General features: G+C 48.3%; 1 protein-coding gene across 1 annotated transcript; it reads left to right on the top strand.

Moving 5' to 3' along the window:
- Positions 1-11,584: 11,584 nt before the first annotated feature.
- Positions 11,585-21,554, top strand: LOC114504886 (histone-lysine N-methyltransferase PRDM9-like; the record flags this gene model as incomplete). The annotated part of the gene is made up of 7 exons (XM_036016381.1): positions 11,585-11,607; positions 14,313-14,413; positions 14,613-14,884; positions 15,300-15,367; positions 16,499-16,692; positions 18,833-19,463; positions 20,052-21,554. Coding segments are annotated over 7 exons (1,413 nt in total), but the record flags the coding sequence as incomplete, so codon positions are not given.
- Positions 21,555-22,139: the final 585 nt, after the last annotated feature.

Genomic DNA, 22,139 nt, shown 5'->3' with positions numbered 1-22,139 from the left:
TGTTTTTTGCCCTCACACCACTTAAGCTAGCATTCACTGAGAATGGATGACTAGAAAGTTCTGTTGTTTGGAACTTCTGAAATAAACTCCTACAGAACCTCTGAAATAAACTGCCATTGGAATTACAAAATAACTGGACCTGAGTGAGGGTAAAGGTGCTTCATAGCAAACCTTGAGAAAGAAATCTTCACCCTTGAACGCACCCTTATGGAAGAATTTAGGAAAGGCTTAGAAACAGAAGCTGGAAATGCACATGTTTTGCACCCGTACGAGAAACCTAAAATAGTAAACGAACTCCAGGCAAAGTGGAAAAACGAGCCAATAGACATGTCCCAAAGGGCAGGTATATACAATGATGGCACTTACATTTTATTTTGCTTTTTTTGTATCTCTTGTAGCAGCATTATATATAAGTTTTACCTCTGCATTGTTTTAGGAAGCTACAACAGACAAAGCAAATTGCAAACAACTTTCAAGCACACTTGGCACTTGTAAAAACCTGCCTGTATTATGCTACAAAGCCAGTTCCAAGAAACGTCACATAAAACACGCTTATTCCTCAACTGGCCACTACTCTTGAGACCAGTCACAAGGTAACTGTATAGTCCTGACATTTAGATGTTTTCGAATGCAATTGTAAATACCACTCCCATCAAAAGTCGTTAATACTTCCCTGGAATCAACCACTTTTCCTGCGGACCTAAACTAACATGTCATTCTTAAAAATGGCCACGAGATGGCAGCAAAGACTGACACGTGAAACACATACTATAGTATGGGCTTGGCCACAAGGTTCTTTCGGGTTTTCCACTAAGACGCAATGACAGGCACATTTTTCATTTTCCTCAACAATATGACTGGACAGCAATTTCACCATTTACTTCCACTGTCCTCTGCTATCGTTCGACCAACTTCACCATTCCATCTGCCCACAACATTGTTATCTTTCGGGGCACAGAACTCTTCCAGATGCCTTTTGCAGTCTTCCATGGACCAGAAATTTCTCTCCACTAAGAGAATTTAGGAGAGGCTGAAATACCTGGCAGTCTGAGGACACAACGTCTTATGAGCACTGCAGACGAATCGGGACTGCCCAGACAGGCTGGAGCTGTTTTCCCCTGGTCACCAAAGAGAAACGTGCTCTCTCGCCTTCTCCCGATGGCCAGTTACGCGTCTTCTGCTGACAAATTCAGGACTCTTTCCCTGGGACAGTTCCGTTGGTCCAATGGGGAGCAGTACTGTGGAAGTAACTGCCTGGTTTCCGGTGAGCGGCTCCTACTACAGGACGCCCCAGTGATCCCACCATGTCCACAGCATCACCTCCTTTGGGTGCAGACCACACTTTCGAGTGGCTGCTGGTGGTTCCCTTCATGTGCCCACGATCTCTCCCAATCCACATTGGTGTCAAATATCAATGATTCATCCCCCTTTCCACAGTTTGTCTTGGAAATACAACAATTTCCTTGTGTATCAGCAGACAATCTGATGTGGAAATGTGGTCAGGCAGGGATCCCCCTTCCTCCCCCATTAACTTCTGTGAACTCAAACATCAAAGCGATTGATATAACCATACTGGTGGAAATTATTTTCTTTTTTTTAAATATTCTTTTAATTTATTTTTTAGAGAGGGAAGGGAGGAAGAAAGAGAAAGAGAGAAACATCAATGTGCGGTGGCTGGGAGGCTGTGGCCTGCAACCCAGGCATGTACCCTGACTGGGAATCGAACCTGCGATGCTTTGGTTCACAGCTCGTGCTCAATGCACTGAGCTATGCCAGCCAGATGGTGGAAATTATTTTTGATGCTTGATTTGGGTTTTTTTAGTATGTCACCTGTCCCCTGCATGGCACAATAGGCTCTGTCCTTGATGAAAGTCTGGACTGCATGGATATCAACTGTGACTGGTCCATCCAACAGGTGGGGAGCCCTCACACAAGAAATCTCCAATGAGAAACTTCACAAACCACTTCTGACATGTTCAATCCATCATACCACCTTCTTTCACAAGCCACAAATCTTGTATTCCATTTAACTGGCATTTTAACCTTCTTGATATGCCACAGTGTAATGTACTGAAAAGATTACTTCTATCCATTCATCTTCAATATGAAAATGGCCATACACTCATTAGTTCTGAGTTTTTCTTAAACACATGCTGATAGGACAGTTTAACCAAAGGGTTTCAAATAAAGTTAAAGACAAGCACGTGAACCAGAGTCACATGATGGCAGAGTGAAGGCGAGGGTGGTGAGGGACTGAACTGAGTGTTCAGCCAACCCAGTATAAAGCAGGCTTCAACCAGCATCGAAGCACTGCAATCATATACAGTGAGTTTTTTGCTCTCATATCACTTAAGCTGGCATTCACTAAAAGTGGGTGACTGGAAAGTTCTGTTGTTTGGTATTTATGAAACAGACACCTAAATAATCTCCAAAATGAACCACCATTTCAGATACAAAATAACTTGAACTGAAATATGCTTAACATAATACATACCGAAACTTGAGAAAGAAATTTTCACGCAGAAATACACGTAAGAGACAGAAACTGGAAATGTACCAGTTTTTGCCCCTATATGAGGAAACTAAAATAGTAAAAGACATCCAGACAAAAAAGAGAAAAAGAGCCCCAAGACATGTCCCTAAGGCCACATACACAAAACAGTGACACTTTTATTTTATTTACGTATTTTATTTTGTATTTTACACCATAGTAGAGAAAATTGAATAAACTTTACTTTTCTCATTGTTTAAGGAAGCTGCAACAGACCGTGCAAATTACAAATGATTTTCAGGCACACCTGCAACTCGTCAAAGCCTGACTTTATTACACTACAAAGCCAGATTCAAGAAATGTCACATGAAACGCACTCATCGCTCCTTTTGCCCTTAACCTGCAAACCAGTCACAAGGTAACTGGACAGTGCTGATGTTTAGACGTTTCCTAATGCACTTGTAAATACCACTGCCATCAAAAGTCACCCATATTCCACTGGAACCAACCACTTTTACCGCTGACCTGTACTGAGGCGTCATTCCTCAAAATGGCCACCAGATGGCAGCAAAGACCACCACTTGGAACACATCAACCAACTAGCTTCGCAGAAAGCTTTGTTCACTTTTTACCGTCAGGTACCATGACAGACACACTTTTCATTTTCCCTCAAACAATGAGACTGAACAACGACTGGACAATGTACTCACAGCTGCGTTCCACTGCCCCCTGCCACCTTTCAGGCAACTTCACCATTCCATCTTCCCACAATATTGTTCTATTTTGGAGCAGAGAACTCTTCCAGGTGCCTTCTGCAGTCTTCCAGGCAACAGAAATTCCTCTCCATTTAGAGAAATTCGGAAAGACTGCACTAAATGCTCATGCACCGTCTGCGTCTTCTGCTGACAAATTCTGAATGCTTCCCCACAGGCGGCTTTCAGTTGGTCTGACAGGGAGCAGTACCTGCTGGGAGTGACCCGCTGGGTTTCTGCTAGGAGCTCCCACTGCAGAACACCCTCGGGAATCCACCACATACACAACATCACCTCCTTTGGAGGAAGACCGCCCTTTGGAGGGGCTGCTGGTGGTGGCTCCTTTCTTTCCCTCAACTGTCCTGTTCCACATTATTCTAACATATCAACAGTGCATCCCCCTCAAAATTTTTTATGCAAGTGCAATGTTTTCCTTAGATTTCAGTGGAAAACTGCTTGTAAAAATGCAGTCAAAGGGGGTCCCCAGCACCCCACTTAACTTCTGTGGAACCCAGTGTCAAAGCGATGAACATCACCGTGCTGGTGCAAATAATTCTTGATGCTCGATTTCAGCCCTCTGAGTATGTAGCCTGTCTCCCATGTGCCATTATGTGGTCTGTCCTCAGTGAACGTCTCCCCTCCAAGGCTCTCCACTGCCTCTGGTCTGCCTACCCATGGGGCAACTGCGCTCGAGAAATCTCTGGCATGAAACTTCACAACCACTTCTGACACATTCCATCACTCACAGCAACATCTCCATACACCCCACAAACCTTTTGTTGCCCTGCAGTTGTGCTTGTACCTTTCTTGAAATGACAAAGCCAAAGGGGCCGAAAATGTTGCTTATGTTCATGCACCTTCAGTGGGAAAAGGACCACACACACACATTCACCACTTGTGATGCGATTTTTTATCTTCCAAAAACTTTAAGACACGAGGAGTAAGGTAAGAGGGTCAACAAGCTCTGGCTAGGAGTCTCACTGTCTAAAGCTGAGGTGATTGTGCTGAAGCTCTCTTCCTAAACCCAGTTTGGGAAACTAAACCTCTTAGAAAAAGATGAGATGCCAATCCTACGTAATTTCCCAGTCTTCCCTTTCCTAACAGCGAGTTTAAAATTAACATGCCAAGAGCAAAATTTTGGCCCTCTTCATTAGCGTCGCTGAAACTGTACATAAAAGTTTCATATTAATGAGTTGAATTAGTACATTGTTCCATACTTCATTGACATAATCATTCAGTTTTGAGAATAAGTTACTCCAGTTACTTTGTTAAATCTTACTTAAGTAAATGGTCACGAACATGTACTCCCCAAATTCACCTCCTATTAAATATCTGACTGTTTGCTCATGTGGTGGAGAAACAATCCTTCCTCTAGCCTCAAGAATCTTTGGACTGGTCTAATAATCCAACAGGTAGAACACAGATTAGCAAATGAAACAACCTATTTTGAGATATGCACAGGCATGGGAACCTCACTCACATGAGAGAGTCAGGAACCCCACGTGCAGAACAGCATTAGACGTAGAACGGAAACGTGGGCACATACAATGTACTGAGGCTGTGATGGCGCGAGGGTCAGAGGGGCTTCAAAGGGACCTTGCAAAATGATACGAGCAGATGCTACGAAAAAGGTGCTGTTCCCAATATGTCCACAAGGCGGCGACAAAAGTAGCATTTCCTGCTGGCCTCAACTCAGATGCTATTCCAAAAATGCTCACTAGATGGCGGCGTGTATTAGAGTGTTAAAAAGGGGTCCTGACAAGTCAGTCCTGGGTCCTCTGACTGCTGGGAGAAGTACTATTTCCTAAGAGAGGATGGAGCCCCATAACGTGAGCTCTGGGTCCTCACCAGAGAGCATAAGAGGTCGTGTCAAGTCAGCTCTGGGTCTTATAAGCAAGGAGAGGGGTCCCACCTGAGAGTGTAAGGGTCCTATGACCTCAGGCCTGGGCCACTTGAGTGTGGAGAGGACTACAGGAGAGATGGGAGTGTCCTGTCACTGCACACCTGCGTCCTGTGAGGGTTGAGAAAGGCCCCTCCCTGTGAAATGCAAGTGTCCTGACCCTTCACCTTTGATCCCGGTGACTGTGGGGAGGGGTCTGACTTGAGAGAGCAGGGGGTCCTGTCACTTCAGCTGTGGGTCCTGGGAGCCTGAAGACAGCCCCCCTCCAAGAGCACAGGGCTCGGCCACACCGGCCGTGTGACTTCGGGGAACATCCCCGCCTGTGGGTGTGACGGGTCCTGTCCCATCGCCTGTGCGCTGTGGGTGCGGGAACAGGGGCTTTGCAGAGAGAGTTGGGGGTGTTGTCACTTCAGCCCTGGGTCCCAGAATTGCAGGAAGAAAACCTCACCAGGAAGAGGAAGCTGTGGTTCCGAGTCAGCACTGGGTGTTGTGAGCAGGAGGAGAGGCCCCACCCGAGAGGACACCTGGTCTTCTGACATCAGCCAGGGTCCCAGAGAGTGTGTGGGGGTCCAACATGGGATAGTCTGGGGTGCTGTCTCATCACCTTGGGGTCCTGTGAATGTGGGGCGGGACCCTCACTGAGAAAGTAGGGGGCCCTGCCATCTGAACTCTGGGTCCTGAGTGTGTGGGAAGGTGCCTCTCCCTGCGAGGAGTGGGGTCCTGTCACAGTGAAGAGGGCCCCGACCTGGGAAAGACAGGGGTCCTGCATGACAGCCGAGACCCGTGGACGTGGGAAGGGCTCCCACCTGACAGAGTAGGGAGCCCGTCACACAGGCTCTGTCCCCTGTGCGTCTGGAAAACTGTCCCACCAGGGAGAAGAGCGGTTCCCGTCCCCTTGGCTCTGGGGCCCCCGAGTGTGTGCAGGGTCCCTCCCAGGGAGCGCAGGGGGTCCTGTCACATAGGCTCTGGATGCTGTGACATGGGGGCCGGGTCACACTGGAGACAGTAGAGGGCACGACAGCTGCAGCTTTTGCTCCTGTGGCTGTAAGAAGGTGTCGGTCCTACCAGAGAGTGAGGAGCCGTGTTGCTTCAGCACAGGGTCTTATCGGTACGGCCAGGGGTCCCTCCTAAGAGAACAGCGAGGCCTGTGACACCAGGTCTGGGCCCTGTGCGTGAGTGGGGAGCCCACCTGGGAGAGCGGGGTCCTGTGGTCACAGCTTGCATCGTCCGAGTGCTGGGAGGGGTCTCATCAGAGAGAACAGGGGTGGTGTCACATCCGCTCCAGTTAAGGGGGTTCAGGGGGCATGGGGCGGGGTTTCACCCAGAGAGAGCAGGGGTCCCATGACATCAGCTCAGGGCCTATGAGTATGCAAAGGGGCCCGGCTGCCAGAGTAAGGGGTCGAGTCACTTCAGCTCTGGGTTCTGTGGTTATGGACAGGGGTCCCTCTCTGGGAGAACAGGGGTCTTGTCACATTAGTTTGGGGAAAGGTCCCCCCCAGTGGCAGTAGTGGGCCCTGTCACGTGAGCTTTGGGCCCAACAAGGATGGGCATGTAAGACCTGCTGAGCTGGGGATGGTGTGAGGTGCCCTGGAGATTCCAAGCGCCCTGGCAAAACGGTCCGAGCAGCTGCTGAGTAAATAGGTGCCATCCCCAGGGTGTGCACTAGATGGCAGCAGAGCAGAGCATTTCCAGGCAGTGGGCGTCTGAGAGTGGGCAGGTCCACTCTGCCAGCACAGAGGGACCTGTCCCATCAGCTCTGGGTTCTCTGAGTGTGAGAGAGAATATGGAGCCCTGACACCACCTCGTATCTGAGCCCTGTGATTGGGGGAGGGGCTCCCCCTGAGAGAGCAGGGGTCCTGTCACATCGGTTCATGGGACTGTGTAGAGGGGATAAGCCTGAGAGATTGGGGGTGCCGGGATGTCAGCGCTGAGTCCTGTGAGTGAGAGTGGGGGATCCAGGTACTGCTGCTCTGAGTCCTGTTAAAGAAGAAGAAAAACAAGAGCAGGGTGCACCTGCAGGGAGAAAATAACAACGACCATTCATCAGTGCCCTGTAGCCATAGCAGCACTGTAACAAAAGGGCCCACTCCCACCCTCTGTCCCGAATAGAAAGCCTGGGCACTCACACACAGGCATGACTCTGGTTCTGATCCCCACAGTTACTGCCCTCGAGATGGCTGAGTAAATCTTATTCTCATTTAAAAAAGAAGACAGAATCAATTTGACTCATAGATTCAGCAAATCTAATCTGTATAAACATATGAAGTATAAGATGTGGTCCATAACTGCTGCTCATCTTATTCTACATAGAACCACACGCAGGGTAGGGCAGCGGTAGGTTTGTATGGGAAATTGTACAATGATTAATAAATAATGCAAGAATAAACTCTCTGTTTTGAACACTCACAACTGTAAACCTACATTTTCCCCACCCTGTATGTTCATGACAGTGAATTTCATCACTTAATAAACATTTACTAATTATTGTGGGCAGATCATTCTACATAGTTCTTGTATGTTCTATGGATAATACAAAGTCCAAATTCTTTGTCAGGAGCCAACTGGCCAACCTGAATAAATTAGCATTAAGAAGTTGGGGTCCCTTTCACCCCAAGGAAGGACGTTGTTATTCAGGAGAATGTAACTACCATGTTTTCCAGGGCCTTGACAAAACCCCGGATGTGTGGCCTTCAGGCCAGCCATCTGTGATTTCATGTTGCTGGAGCCATCACTGTATGACTCTGGGGGGTGCATCTTTCTATAAGTTTGCTGTGGCTGAACCGATAAAACAGGTGTATGCAGATTTCTGCAGAAGTTATGATTCCATGAAAGATCTTGCGATGAGGAAGGCTGGTGTCTTCCTGAGTGCACCGTGGTCTTCGAATGTAAGGAACTTCTGTGGGTTGACTTCCATGGAAGTAAGTCGTATTGCACTTCCACGGTTTCTCTCTGGCTGAGTTGCTGGGAAGTCAGTGTCTGCTGGGAGGCACCAGTACATCTTCCTGTGGGGGCCTGTGGTTGACACTTTTTCCTGTCATTGACCCAGGGTGGTGCTACGTGAGAGCACTCCCTCTCACCCGCCAACTCCACTTTGGTGAGGTTCCCCTTTATGCAATTTCACAGTAATAATTACAGTTAGTTGGCTTATTTCTGACCCATGGAAATGAAGTTATCTTTCTGTGCTCAAAATGAGGTGAGGGCCCGAAACCCCATTTCCGTTTTTTCCTGTGAAAGCCAGTGGCAGCTACACTGACCCTGGACCCCCGTCCTCAGATTAGGTGCCTTATATTTGTGCAAAATACTTGTAGGTTTTCTCAAGGTGTTTTGTTTGTTTTCATTTCTGTTTGCTTATATCTTGTCTTCTTATTTCTGAAGCCTTTGTAGACCTGCTAAAGCTACTTCAACAAACCTATTACTCGTATCACCACTTCTCCCCATGGCTTTTCTGGTATACTTATTACTCCATGTGTTCAGTCTTTGAGCCCTCTGGGACTTCTTTGGTGTCTAGGAATTGCGTGGTCAGGATTTACTGACAACAGTTTCCCGGAATGCAGTGCAGTCTTGACCGCGCCCTCGCTGGTTCTGCAGCTGTTTTTGAAAGTGGGTTTGACAAGGGAGGGCACGGAGGGGTCTAGACGAAAGTTGGGGATCCCGACTACAGTCCGGTGCAACAAAGACACTTTGTCAGGCGGCAGGAGGGCCACATCCACCCTGAAGACCTGCCCGGGCTCGGAGCTCCCAGCTCCCGCGGGTCTGGTGTCTCACCAGCCGCTGGAAAACTAGCCACGGAAACCGCCAAGGTGGTCCTGGATGCAGGATGTGTGACTGGCGCTCGGGAGACGCGGAGCAGCCAATCCCCGCGGGCGGGGCGGGTCTTCCGCTGGCCAGTCCCGAACCGAGGGGGCTCAGCCCCACCCCCACCCCGTCCCACCCTTTCAGCTTCTTCTGGCCGCCCATTGGCGGGCAGGGCGCTGGGATCGCAGCGCTGATTGGCGGATCGCTCCCACGCGGCTATCCGGGCAGGAACCTCGCCTCGGGCACCCTCAGTCCTCCCGAGGGCGGGAAGCCCAGGAGCCCGGAGAGGACCCTCCGCCGCGGTGGGCAGCGCGACAGAGGACCTGGGAGACGGACCGGTAAGCGGGGAGCCCTGCCCTGTGGAACCCTCAGCCCGAGACCTTCCCAGTCCAGCCAGAGAGACCCCAGATGCCCCCATCCCGAGGGGCCCGAACCCCTTCAGCACCGAGGGGCCGCGTCCGCTAACCCGGAGGACCCCACGTCTCCTGACCCCCAACGCTCAGACCCCCAAACAGCCTGGGAACCCCAGTTCCCCTCGGCTCGGGGCGCCCTTCCTGCAGCTCGCCCGCCCGGAAAGACCAAACCTCCCCAAACGCAGAGACCCCGAATGCCGTCGTCCTGGAAACCGACTCAGTGGAGGGGACCCGGAAGCCCCTCGTGAGACGCCCCAACCCCCCTCAGCCGCGGCGGCCTGACCCTCCCCCCGGGACGCGGAGTGTCCTCCGCCCGGAAGACGCAGATCGAGTCCTGAGGGACCCCGGGCCTCTCAGCCCGAGAGACGGCGGTCTGCCTGCCGGACACTGCGCCTGCGCCTCGCGCGGGCTTCTCCGGACCCCGGGGGCGCCTGCGGGCCCTTCCCCGGGAGAAGCGCGTTTCCTGCGCCGCCACAGGCCCGCCAGCGGGGTCCCTGAGACGCCCGGCCGGGTCTGCGGAGCCCGCGCTGAGGCGGCACGTGGGGGAGAGGGGGCGGGGTAAGGCCCCCCCCTCAGGCAGGTCTGCGGCTGCGCGGCCCCGCCCCATCCAGCCCCTCTTCCCGCAGGGCCCGAGTCCCCTCTCGGGGCGCCCTGCCCACGGGGAGAAAGGCCGGCACTGGAGTGTGAAGTGGAACTCGGACGCGCTCACCAGTCCAGGTAGCGCAGGCGGCCGGCCGGGCCGGAGGAGCCTGGAGACCCGGCAGGCGCTGGGCTGGCTCCGACTCTGGCGGCCCCATGCGCCTGCAGCTCCCTCCCGCGTGGACACCGGTGGGGGAGTTTGTTCCTTCGTGTCAGAGCGGGGCTGGCGCTGACGGTGCAGCGCTCACGGCAACTCGTTTCACTCTCCCATCCCATCGGAGCCAGTCCCACGGGCTTCCTGGGCGTGTCCCTCCTCCACGCTCTCTGCTTCAGGACAGAGGTCTTGTCTCTTCCCAGGTCTCTGGGCCCACGACTCGCTTTCCTGTGTCACCGCCGCAGGCCCGCCACCGAGCTCCAGGAGGGGGACCGTGAGGACTCGGATGAAGAACGGGCTCCGAGGCAGCAAGGTGAGCGGCAGGAGGAACCAGCGCTGCCCTCCCGACTCGGACCTGGTTTGGTCAGGCGGCATCTCAGGACGTAACCAGGGAACAGGTTTGCTGGTGCAGCGAACAAGCAAGATGCACAACAGTGTGTCGCACAGTGAGGGGCTGTTCCCGTCAACTTTCACGTGTGCAACGTAATCATCTGTATTTATAGACACATTAGTAAGCAGTAAATGTGTAAGAACATAAAGTGAGCGAGAAATAACTAATTCAGAAGAGTCGTCAGCGCAAGAGAGGGAGGCAGGTCTGGCCGCTGAGGAGGGTCCCCACACCTGGCTGCCTGATGGCCTGCATGGAGACAGACAGGAAACAGTATTGATATGGTGGTGACGGGAGCTGGGGGAGGGCCAGGGTCGGGAGGGATTGATCCCGTATGGTTTCCTGATGTCGGCCCCATGTTCTGTCCAGTATCGTGAGTGTTTGGAGGGTGGGGTCCATCCACTTTCATGGGTCTGGGGTTGACACACAGCTGAAGTCAAGATATGATCTTCAACTTCACTGGACTCTGTTTCTGGGGTCAGCACACTGTGGGTGCTGACCAGAGTCTAATGACTGAGGAAGGGCGTGGGTGGCCAGTATGTGCCCAGGGGGAGGATACCAGAGAAAGGAGGCCGGGTGGTGGAGCTGCCCTCAGCCCGGACAAGGCCAGTTTGAATGAAGAAAACAGGACGGAGAAAGGGTTATGTTGAAGATGTGGAGTTTCTGTGCAGTTACTTTTATTACATTTTTGTCAGGAGAGGCCAATTTATTCTTTAATAAATGTAATAGATGCTTTATGAACATAAGGTGAAGCGTAGATGACACTTTGCCTATTTTTTTAAACATTCTAATGAAATTAGTGGATGGCCCCAATAGAAGCCTAGGCCTTAATGATACATCAGAAACATTTTCCAATCATCCTGGGATTGTTCTTGGACTACTCTCATTCAGAATTGTGTCCCTAATAAGAATCTCCAGGTTTTGGAAACATTTACCAATCAAAACATTGATTTCTCATCATCTTTCAGTCACACCTTCTTGGGTGGCCTTCAGAAGGAAGCAGAGTAAACACCAGAAGGTGAGTATTTCCCAAATCCTGTTGACAACAAAATTTTCCTCATGGAGAGAAATGCAGGTAACAGCAGGAAAATGCAGAAAGTATCCTAGGAACTGCCACCTTCTTTTCCTGGTCTCTTCAACACATTGTCCAACATTATCTTTTTTAAAGATTTTATTTATCCATTTTTTAGAGAGAGGGGAATGGAGGGAGAAAGAGAGGGAGAGAAACATGAATAGGTTGCCTCTCCCACACCTCCAAGTGGGGGACCTGGTCCACACCCCAGGCATGTGCCCTGACCGGGAATGGAACTGGTGACCTTTCAGTCTGCAGGCCAGCGCTCAATCCACTGAGCCACACCAGCCAGGGCTCATCATCATCTTAATGGTTAACAACTATAGCAACAATAGTAACTACCATTTGTTTCATTCTCACAATGTTTCAGACTTTAAGAGTTCTATGTGAATAAACTCACTTAAACATTACAACAAGCCGATGAGGCACGTACTATAACTCACCATTTATGATGAGGGAAGGGAGCTTTCAGAGATATAGAAATGTTTGATTACGTGTCTAAGATCACAATATGAGTGATAGTGCAATCTAACCCATAGTTGCTTCTCTAAACCACTTACAAACTCATTAAAACTTTCATAGTTTCACCCTGGCCACCATGACTCAGTTGGGTGTCATCCTACAAAGCGAAAGATCACCAGTTTGATTCCTGGTCGGGGCGCATGCCTAGTTTGTGGGGCAGGTTTCCAGTTGCCGTGTGTGTGAGAGGCGAGTGATCGATGTTTCTCTCCCTCTCTTTCTCCCTCTCCTCCCCTCCCTCAAAAAAATAAAATCTTTTTTAAAAACTAGAAAAATTAACTTTCATAGTTTTCTGAAGTTTGCATTGTCTTATCCATATGTCATTACATCATTCATCTGACTGATGATTTTAACCAAATTTCTTTTCTGCTGTGCTGAAGTAAGAGATGCACTAAGACCCGCCGACTAAGGAAAGCATACATTGTATAGGCAGTTTGTACAGTGGATGGTCCCAAGTGAAGAAATATACAAAATATCCAGGATCACAGCCTCCTACTCTAATCAAAGAGCATCTGCCACCCCTGAGGAGCTTCAGGTTTCATGATTGAGAAACAACAAATAATAAAATGACTTAAGGAGTTCATATAGGTTACACACTCTTCAATAGAAACTCATCTGTCTGGAACTGATTTCAAATGCCATTTCTTATAAGGTGAGGTAACAGCTTCTTTCTCTGAGTTCCAATGAGCCCACTCTCATCCTGTTCAGAATCATTTGTTCAGCCCGCCTACCTCTGTGTTGTGAGCTCTTTGAGAGGCTGTTGCATACCTGAGTCTTCTCAAGGGTCACAGACCCAGATCAGGGGCCCTGAATGTTTGCTGAATGAGTAATTTCACAGTTACAAATTAAACTAGAGGATGATCAATGAATGCTGAAGGTAATTTCTGTGAGATTTGAAATACGGAGAGAGCTGAGAGGTAAATTGATAGCAGGACTGTAATCTCACATTCATACTGTTACACAATTCACAGAACACTGGTCAGCATTATTTAATGGCACGTTCACTAGAACATTCAAAATTAGCATGTTATAGATCATGAAACTTAAGACAACTACCTACTGGTACAGCCTAATTCAAACAATTGGTAGGAACCAGCTAATCTAAGTACAAATATTCTTTCTAAGGTATTGCAAACTTTATCACCATTTTATTTATTGTCTAGATATGTTTCTGCCAACTATTTCTTTATTCTCTTCTTCATATCCCTCACTCTCAATATTATAGACACAGTCGAAAGAAGGAGCCATAAGGCATGAGTTCTAATCTTGGATTCATTACCCACATTGGCCCTATCCCCTCTAATATTCATACTCCCTAGGTATCTCCAAGGGTTGAAGTATTAAAGACATGCATGTAAAATGTATCATAGGCCTTAAAAATGTAAATACATGTTGTCTCTCAATATGTGGCTCTTATATTGAAGGCAACATCCAGGGTGCCATTAAGCAAGGAATATAGTTTGAAGGAATTGTCAGGAACAACAAATTTGATGACTGCAAGTGACTCAGAGCATGCCCAGAAACCAGTGTCCTCTCCTGGAGAAGCATGTGCCTTTGGAAAGCACACTAGACAAAAATCAGGTAAGAAAAAATAATTTGGAAACTTAGTTCTTCTAAGTGCTATAGAAGGGCTGACAAGTATGACCTAGGTAAGTGAGGAGGAGTTTGAATGGGCCTGGATTTAAGCTGGGCTCACCTGAGACTATAGTTAGCACTGGAGCTTTAGGCAAATCCTATACATTCTCTGAGCTCCTGAATGCTAATGTGTAAAGTGAAGATAAGGAAACATCACTCATAAATTATTTGAAAACATTAAATTTAAAACAATTGACCCATGCAACTTGTCCAATAAATCCACTCTGCTAATGGCAACCACGCTTTATTGGTGTTGTGTGCCCAGGCCTTTACTCAATGCCTAACACATAAAGCGTACCCAATAAATTTTTTATGAATAATTACAGGTTGGCAAATTAAAACTGGTAATGGGAAAATCTAGAAACTAAAATTGAATCAGGCATCTGTACTTAGTGTGGAGTCTTCATCTTCTGAACCAATAGTTAACAGTAAAATACCAGAGTATGCAAAAGGACAGGTAATAAATTGATGGGAGGAGATGGTGTTATATGACAAAATGGGAACTAACACTGCAGACCCTACCAGCCTCCTTCATCTGGCCTTCTCCAACTTAGAACTCAGGAGAAGGAGATGGACATGAAGATGTACAGCCTACGAGAAAGAAAGGACTGTGTGTACCAAGAGGTCAACGAGCCCCAGGATGATGACTACCTTTGTAAGTGACCCTCACTGAGAAACATGTTATGATACAATAATTTTATCTGGTCCTTTGCTCCCCAAATCATTCCCTTCCTCTAGTGACATAGAGTACAGGATTGAGTCTCAATGATGTCAGTGCTGGACTTTCTCTGAAGCTCTTTGTGTCCAGGAACATGCATTATACCTTCCCTAACCCCTGTTGCTCTCACCTCCAGATTGTGAGAAGTGTCAGAACTTCTTCATCGACAGCTGTGCTGTGCATGGGCCCCCTACATTTGTAAAGGACACTGCAGTGGACAAGGGGCATCCCCACCGCTCAGCCCTCACCCTGCCCCCTGGATTGAGAATCGGGCCATCGGGCATCCCTGAGGCTGGGCTTGGAGTGTGGAATGAGGCAGCTGACTTGCCAGTGGGTCTGCTCTTTGGCCCTTATGAAGGACACATCACAGAAGATGGAGAGGCAGCCAAGAGCAGATACTCCTGGCTGGTGAGAACTCTTTACCTCTTCCACTGTCCTCTGGCTTCCCACATTCCTTCTGAGGCTTGGAGGGACCTCACCTCTTATGTGCTAGACATGGAGGGGACAATATGGTTAGCTCTGTGTACTGACTGGACTTCACATGAACACAGAGCTCCTGTTTAAGGATCAGATGGTAAGTGGGAGCAAAGTGGTACAGACACAAAAGAGTGGCTCCTCCTTTGTGGGGCTCCCAATCTGATTGGACAGGTAGACTCGGATGTGTAGATGATGACTAAGAAAAATATCATGTGGCGACAACTGGCAGTTGAATCCCCATGCACGCTGGAAGAGCTTTAATGACAGTAGAGTAAAGGAATTCTTCTGACTATTACCTACCCACAAAAAAAAATAAAAGGCCTTTAACTTCTTTTTTGAAATGCAGATCACCAAAGGGAGAAACTGCTATGAGTATGTGGATGGGAAGGACAGATCCTGGGCCAACTGGATGAGGTGAGGTCAACAGGTCTCTGGGTGCCAGAGGGGACTCTCATCCCCCACAAACCCATATATCTTCCCTCTCATCATGCTTCCCTCAGTGGCTCTCCCTTAATCCTTTTTCCCTCTTTTTCTCCACGCAGTGTTCTTTCATTTCAGGACACATTTAGGAAAAAAGTATAGCATATGTCCTCAAAATATAAAGCTCTCTAATAGACACACTTGGGCACTGGAAAAGACCTTGAAGAGCCTAGATTCACGAGGGACACTGGATTACACTTTAATTTATCAAATGAACATTAATTAAGCACTTACTATATTCCAGCTTAGATGCAGGAATACATTACTTAAACAGATCACACAACCCATGTCCGTATGAAGGACTTCTTGCAGACAGACATAAAAAAGATGCTTTTAGAAGCATTTAACTATAATTTCCAAGAGGTGCACAGTGTCAAGATACCACAAAGCAAGGATGGCCTAAACCTGTGAGGGCAGCAAACCATCCTGGCCTCACTTCTAACTAGAGCTGGGCTCTGAGGCCTGCAGAGGAATGGTCATGGGCCCCTTTCCTGAGAGGGGCTCTCTTTTATCAGGGATAACAGAATGTGAATCAACTACTATTGTTCTGTTTTATTTTACTAAGACAAAAGGACCTTCAATTTTCTATGGTAACCTTGGGCCAGGCAAGTGAATGGTACCCTAAATAAAGTGTATGGGGGCTGGACAAAGGACTCTCAAGAGAAAATAGATGTGGGCTGAGTACTGGATAATTAGTGAGCTAATTTAGAAGCGGAGCCCTAGATCAAGCACTAGGCTCTGTGGTGTGAGACAATTTGATTTAGAGCTTGGAGGTGCAAGGTATCACTGGATATTATGGCCAATCAGGGTAGAAGTTAAGTCTAGAACTGGGTTTTAGGAAATGGTATTAGTCAGGATGAACACTGCAAGCAGGACTTGGAGATAGGCATTCACATTCTGATGGACGCTCAGACACTGAAGAGAAGGTTCCCCAGGAGCATTAGGACAGTGGGCAATGCCTGAGCCTGAGGGCCTTAAGAATCGGGGAGGAGCTGGACATGGATGTAACAAGTAGTGGGAACTCATCACTGTGGTTTTCTTTCCCTTCATCCACCTCAATTCCAGGTATGTGAACTGTGCCCGGGATGATGAAGAGCAGAACCTGGTGGCCTTTCAATACCATGGGCAGATTTTCTACCGAACCTGCCGGGTCATCAGGCCGGGCTGTGAGCTGCTGGTCTGGTTTGGGGACGAGTATGGCCAGGAGCTGGGCAGCAAGTGGGGCAGCAAGTGGAAGAGAGAGCTCATGTCCAGGAGAGGTGGGCACCACTGTTCTTCAAAACAGAAGGGAAAGAGAGAATTTTCCATAGAAATATTCATAATCCAACTCTTAAGTACAGTAAAGTCCACTCTAAAGTCAGTAAAGTTTCAAATCACATGCTGCAGAAGTTCACAATGCAATCATATGCCCTTGACTCTTAGGCAAAATTTTTATATTTTTTTATTTTTAAAATATTTTATGAGCAAAATACACAACCACTTATAGTGCTGAAAGACTGAAAGGCAAAAAAGAAGTTTTCAGTCACTTACCAGTTCTCTCACCAAGACAGTTTTTCTGAAACTTTTATAGCTGGTTGTTATTGTTGTTCATTTTCCTCCATACTTCTGAATAAAATGTTTTTGTTTATAGGCATTCATTATTTTTTAAAGATTTTGCCCTGGCTGGTATGGCTCAGAGGATTGTCCACTGGCCTGTGAACCAAAGGGCTGCCGGTTTGATTCCCAGTTGGGACACATGCCTGGGTTTTGAGCCAGGTCCCCAGTAGGGGGCATGTGAGAGGCAACCACACGTTGATGTTTGTTTCCCTCACCCTCCCTCCCTTTGCCCTTTTCTGAAAATAAATACATAAATCAAATCTTTTTTAAACAGGCTTTATTTATTTTTACAGAGAGTGGAAAGGTGGGAGAAGAAAAACACAATATGCAAGGAAACATTAATTGGTTGTCTGTGGCATGCCCCCAACCCTGGCATGTGCCCTGACAGAATGGGAACTTGTAACCTTTCAGTTTTCAGACAAACACCCAAACCACCAAGCCAACACTTTAAGGCAGGGCACATTTGTTCACCATTTCAGTGAATTGTCAGGTGAGATCCTCCTCTGTGGCGCACATGTCCTGGGACCTGGAAATACAGATTAACATGAGGTGAGAATCACTGTTCTTGAGGAGCTGACCAATAAAGGAGGGAACCCCAGGCACACTGCTTGCATGTGCATAACACACACAGTGGTTAGTGCTTTGGAGAAAACTAATCCAGGACAAGTGCGAGGGATCAGTGTGAGGGAAGGTTTGGGTATAGCATGTGGTCCAGGGAGGGCTCCCTCAGGAGAGAACATTTACAAAAATACCTGCAGGCAGAGGGAGCAACTACTGCAGGGAAGAAAAACAGTGAGGTGTTGAATTGGCTGAGGGTTATTCAGGTCTCATCTCAGCCTAGAGGGCAAGAACAGAGATCAGATGGATGCTTAAGAGCCCGAGAATGCAGTGCTGATGACCAGAGTTGAGACACTGGGCACTTTTCTGAATGCAAGTGTGCAGTCGTCAGCTTCAGAGTGGTGTGTTCTCTGTTCTGATCATGCTTGGTTAATTTATAGAAAATAAAACTCCAGTGGGGAATCCCCTCAGAGATTATTTCATCTCCAAGTGAGAGCACATGGTGGATTGGCCAGAGAGCAACAGGAGTCAGGCGCATAAGACATGTGGTTGGAGAAATATTTTTAAACAGGACTTACCAGGATATTTGAAATGGACTAACACTGAATGAAATGAAGCACAAATATTTGGTGTGAGGCTTGAGGAATGACTTCTTGTTTAAGATTTTATTTATTTTTAGAGAGGAAGAGGAAGAAAGACAGGGAAACATCAATGTGTGCTTGCCCATCACATACCCCCTACTGTGGACCTGGCCCGCAACCCAGACACGTGCCCTGACTGGGAATCAAACCTGTGACTCTGCTTCACAGGCTGGCACTCACTCCACTGAGCCACATGAGCAAGGGCAGGAGGACATTTCATTTTGCTGTTTTAGAAACCAGAGAGAAGCAATGCCTAGTTAGGGCCTGTGGTTTTCATTTTTAACATGACTTAGAAGATAATGATAGAAGGGAAAGGTCACTACAGTTCCATCCACACAGGGAGTGAAATGGCCTCTCATGCTCCTTGACAGCCCCTAGTCTGGGCAATATTAGAAAAGACCCTTGCTGTGGGCTTTCTGAATTTCTGAAGGAGATTCACTGCAAAAAGGAAAATAGACCACAAGTGGACACTTTGTGGGAGACAGAGCTTGTGTTGTCACCACAGTAAGAAAAATTCATGGGGCAGGTCTAACCAGGAGACTAATCATGGGGCCCAGGCATTCATCTCAACATCTGCCCTGACCAAACCTTTCTCTTTCAGCAGAACCAAAGCCAGAGGTGCACCCATGTCCCTCCTGCTCTCTGGCCTTCTCCAGTCAGAAATTCCTCAGCCAGCACGTGAAACTCAATCATCCCTCTCAGATTCTCCCGGGAACATCTGCAAGAAAACACCTCCAAGCAGAGGAACCCTGTCCAGAGGATCAGAATCAGCAGCAGCAACATACTTGTACACACAGCTGGAATGATAAAGCTGAAGGTCAGGAAGTCAAAGAAAGGTCCAAACCTTTGCTTAAAAGGATCAGTCACAGGACATTCTCAAGACCCTTTTTCCAACCTTCCAAAGAACAAATGACAAGTTCTAGTAAGCATGAGAGGATGATGGAGGAAGAGCCCCGCATAGGCCAGAAAGAGAGTCCAGAGGACACAGGGAAATTATTTGTGAAAGCTGGAATGTCAAAAATTTTAAGAGTCCAGCATGGTGGGTGCTGGCAAGGCTTCAATGATGGGTCACATCTCATCCCACACCAGAGGACACACTCTGGAGAGAAGCCCTATGTTTGCAGGGAGTGCGGGCGAGGCATTATAAGGAAGTCAGATCTCATTACACACCAGAGGACACACTCAGGGGAGAAGCCCTATGTTTGCAGGGAGTGTGGGCGAGGCTTTACATGGAAGTCAAATCTCATCAGACACCAGAGGACACACTCAGGAGAGAAGCCCTATGTTTGCAGGGAGTGCGGGAATGGCTTTACATGGAAGTCACATCTCATCACACACCAGAGGACACACTCAGGAGAGAAGCCCTATGTTTGCAGGGAGTGTGGGCGAGGCTTTACATGGAAGTCAAATCTCATCACACACCAGAGGACACACTCAGGGGAGAAGCCCTATGTTTGCAGGGAGTGTGGGCGAGGCTTTACACGGAAGTCACATCTCATCGCACACCAGAGGACACACTCTGGGGAGAAGCCCTATGTTTGCAGGGAGTGTGGGAGAGGCTTTACACAGAAGTCAAGTCTCATCAGACACCAGAGGACACACTCAGGAGAGAAGCCCTGTGTTTGCAGGGAGTGTGGGAGTGGCTTTACACAGAAATCAGGTCTCATCAGACACAAGAGGACACACTTAGGAGAGAAGCCCTATGTTTGCAGGGAGTGTGGGCAAGGCTTTACACAGAAGTCACGTCTCATCATACACCACAGGATACATTCAGGGGAGAAACCGTATGTTTGCAGGGGGTGTGGGCGAGGCTTTACATGCAGGTCAAATCTCATCACACATCAGAGGACACGCTCACGGGAGAAGCCCCATGTTTGCAGGGAGTGTGGGAGAGGCTTTACACGGAAGTCAGTTGTCATCAGACACCAGAGGGCACATGCAGGGTAGAAGACCTATGTTTGTGGATGGACTGAATGAGTCATTAGCATTAAATTGCATATCAACAGCCATAGGAAGTCTGGCCCCTTACTTTCCCCAAGATTGTAAGTACAGAAGTAACTGATTAAACAGATTCTCCAGTTTCATGACAAAAGATGAGATGGACAAATAGTTCCATGAGTAATATGGGGATATCAGCACCAACCTCTTTCATGGTTTTTTGATGGCCTTTTCTAAAGAGTTTTGTCTCCATACAAATATGAAGCCCACGTCCCTCATTCCCCCATCACTGAAAGCAGAGTTCAGGAAGAGCCACAGAGAACTTATACTCAGCCACAGAAATTCAGCCCCTACAAATGGGTGAGTCGGGACTCAGTCTACTTTGGTTACTGCCCAGAGAGAAGGATTTGAGACAGACTCACCAGAGAAGGGAATTCCCCCAGACTCCTGGGAACTGGGGCTTTTTCTCCTAATAGGCTCCCTACCCTCCTCCCTTGGCTTCTCTTGGCTCTTCTAGTTTCCTACAAGCTCTGGAGCCTCAGAGGTGAACGGCAGGGAGGGATGTATGCTTGTGTACGCATGTGAGCCTGGCTCAGTCTGGGCACCTGGTCTTCCTCACTCTCCTTGCTGCCCCTTCAGGGTCAGCATTTCCTGGTGCACAGCACACAGATTCCACATCAGTCCATAGTGGGTGTGAGTCTCAGCTCTGTCTTCTCCAGCTGTGTGACCTAAGACCAGATTCTCAACTTCTCTCTGCCTGCTTCCTAGTCTGTACACTGGAAATGGGAACTCCAGCCTTTCAGTTTGACATTCAAAGTTGAGTGAGCACAGACAGAATCTGGCAAGTGGATCACTGAGATCACAAGTCCTGCTGAACAGCCATCAGTGCCCTTGTCTTCTGGGTCTTTAGCACTGGACAAAGGAAGATAAGGACAGGGTAGGGATCTGTAGCCAAACTCAGATTTTGAGCAAACCCCATTGCTTTCCCCACATAGACTCAACTGCCCTGAGAAGGAGGCATGAGGTGGAGGATGTGCCTTCCTCCAGATTACCATCCTCTCGCTGAGCTTGTGCACTCAGAGCCTCCTCAGCATAGGCAGGTGGTACTGAAAATAACCTGTGAAACAAGACCCTCACCCACCCCTTGCTGAGAACTGACACTGAGAACAGCACCTATCCCACACTGGTGTGTCAGGTAGGATAGATGGTAAGCCAAGGCAGGGAGGATGAGGAAGACGTCTCTCCCACTAAATGAGCAGTCCTGAGCCTGGTCCATTCCATTGCCAGATGTTCCAGCATCACCAGAAACACCATGCTGACACGTTGAAATTTTAGGTATCATTTCCACCATCTGGGAAAGAAAGGCTTTCAAACTTCATCCCAAGGCCCAGAAGATGGTAGGGGGTCCACAGCAATCAAGGTAAGGGCCCATAAAACAAATCTGATTTATTGCTTGTCTCTGGCCACTATTTTATAAGAGAGTCCCAAGTGCTTACAGAAAGAGCCCATAGCTAACTTTGGGTGACTGCCTCAACTTCAACTCTTTTGTCACAGATCTGTTTTACAAGATGACCAACTGGGGTCTGAAGCAAGATGAGGATTCAGGTGAACAGACCCCCACACATTCCTACATTTGGGTAGTCATGTCCCCCATGGGAGCTGGCACCATTTTACCTGTCAATCAATATGTAACTTCACCCCCATCCCCCAACTGTGTAAGTCCTCAGGACAAAGGACCTGGTGCTCTTGCCACCCAACTTCTTGCCTTTCACTCCCATCTCAGCAAGACCTGTCCTCTTCCATGAGAACGTATCACTAACAAACCCTGCTTGCACACTAATACACTGGCTGATCTGTAATCCTTTACTGCATTGGCAAGAAGAACCGAGTTTCTCCTGTGACAGGTGCACCCAGTCTGCATATGGCATTCATGAAGCTCACAATGCAGCAGCTTCTGTAATGCACTCTCCTTG

Source organism: Phyllostomus discolor, chromosome X, assembly GCF_004126475.2.
Source record: "Phyllostomus discolor isolate MPI-MPIP mPhyDis1 chromosome X, mPhyDis1.pri.v3, whole genome shotgun sequence".
NCBI lineage: Eukaryota > Metazoa > Chordata > Mammalia > Chiroptera > Phyllostomidae > Phyllostomus > Phyllostomus discolor.
This window is presented reverse-complemented; position numbering and strand designations above follow the sequence as displayed.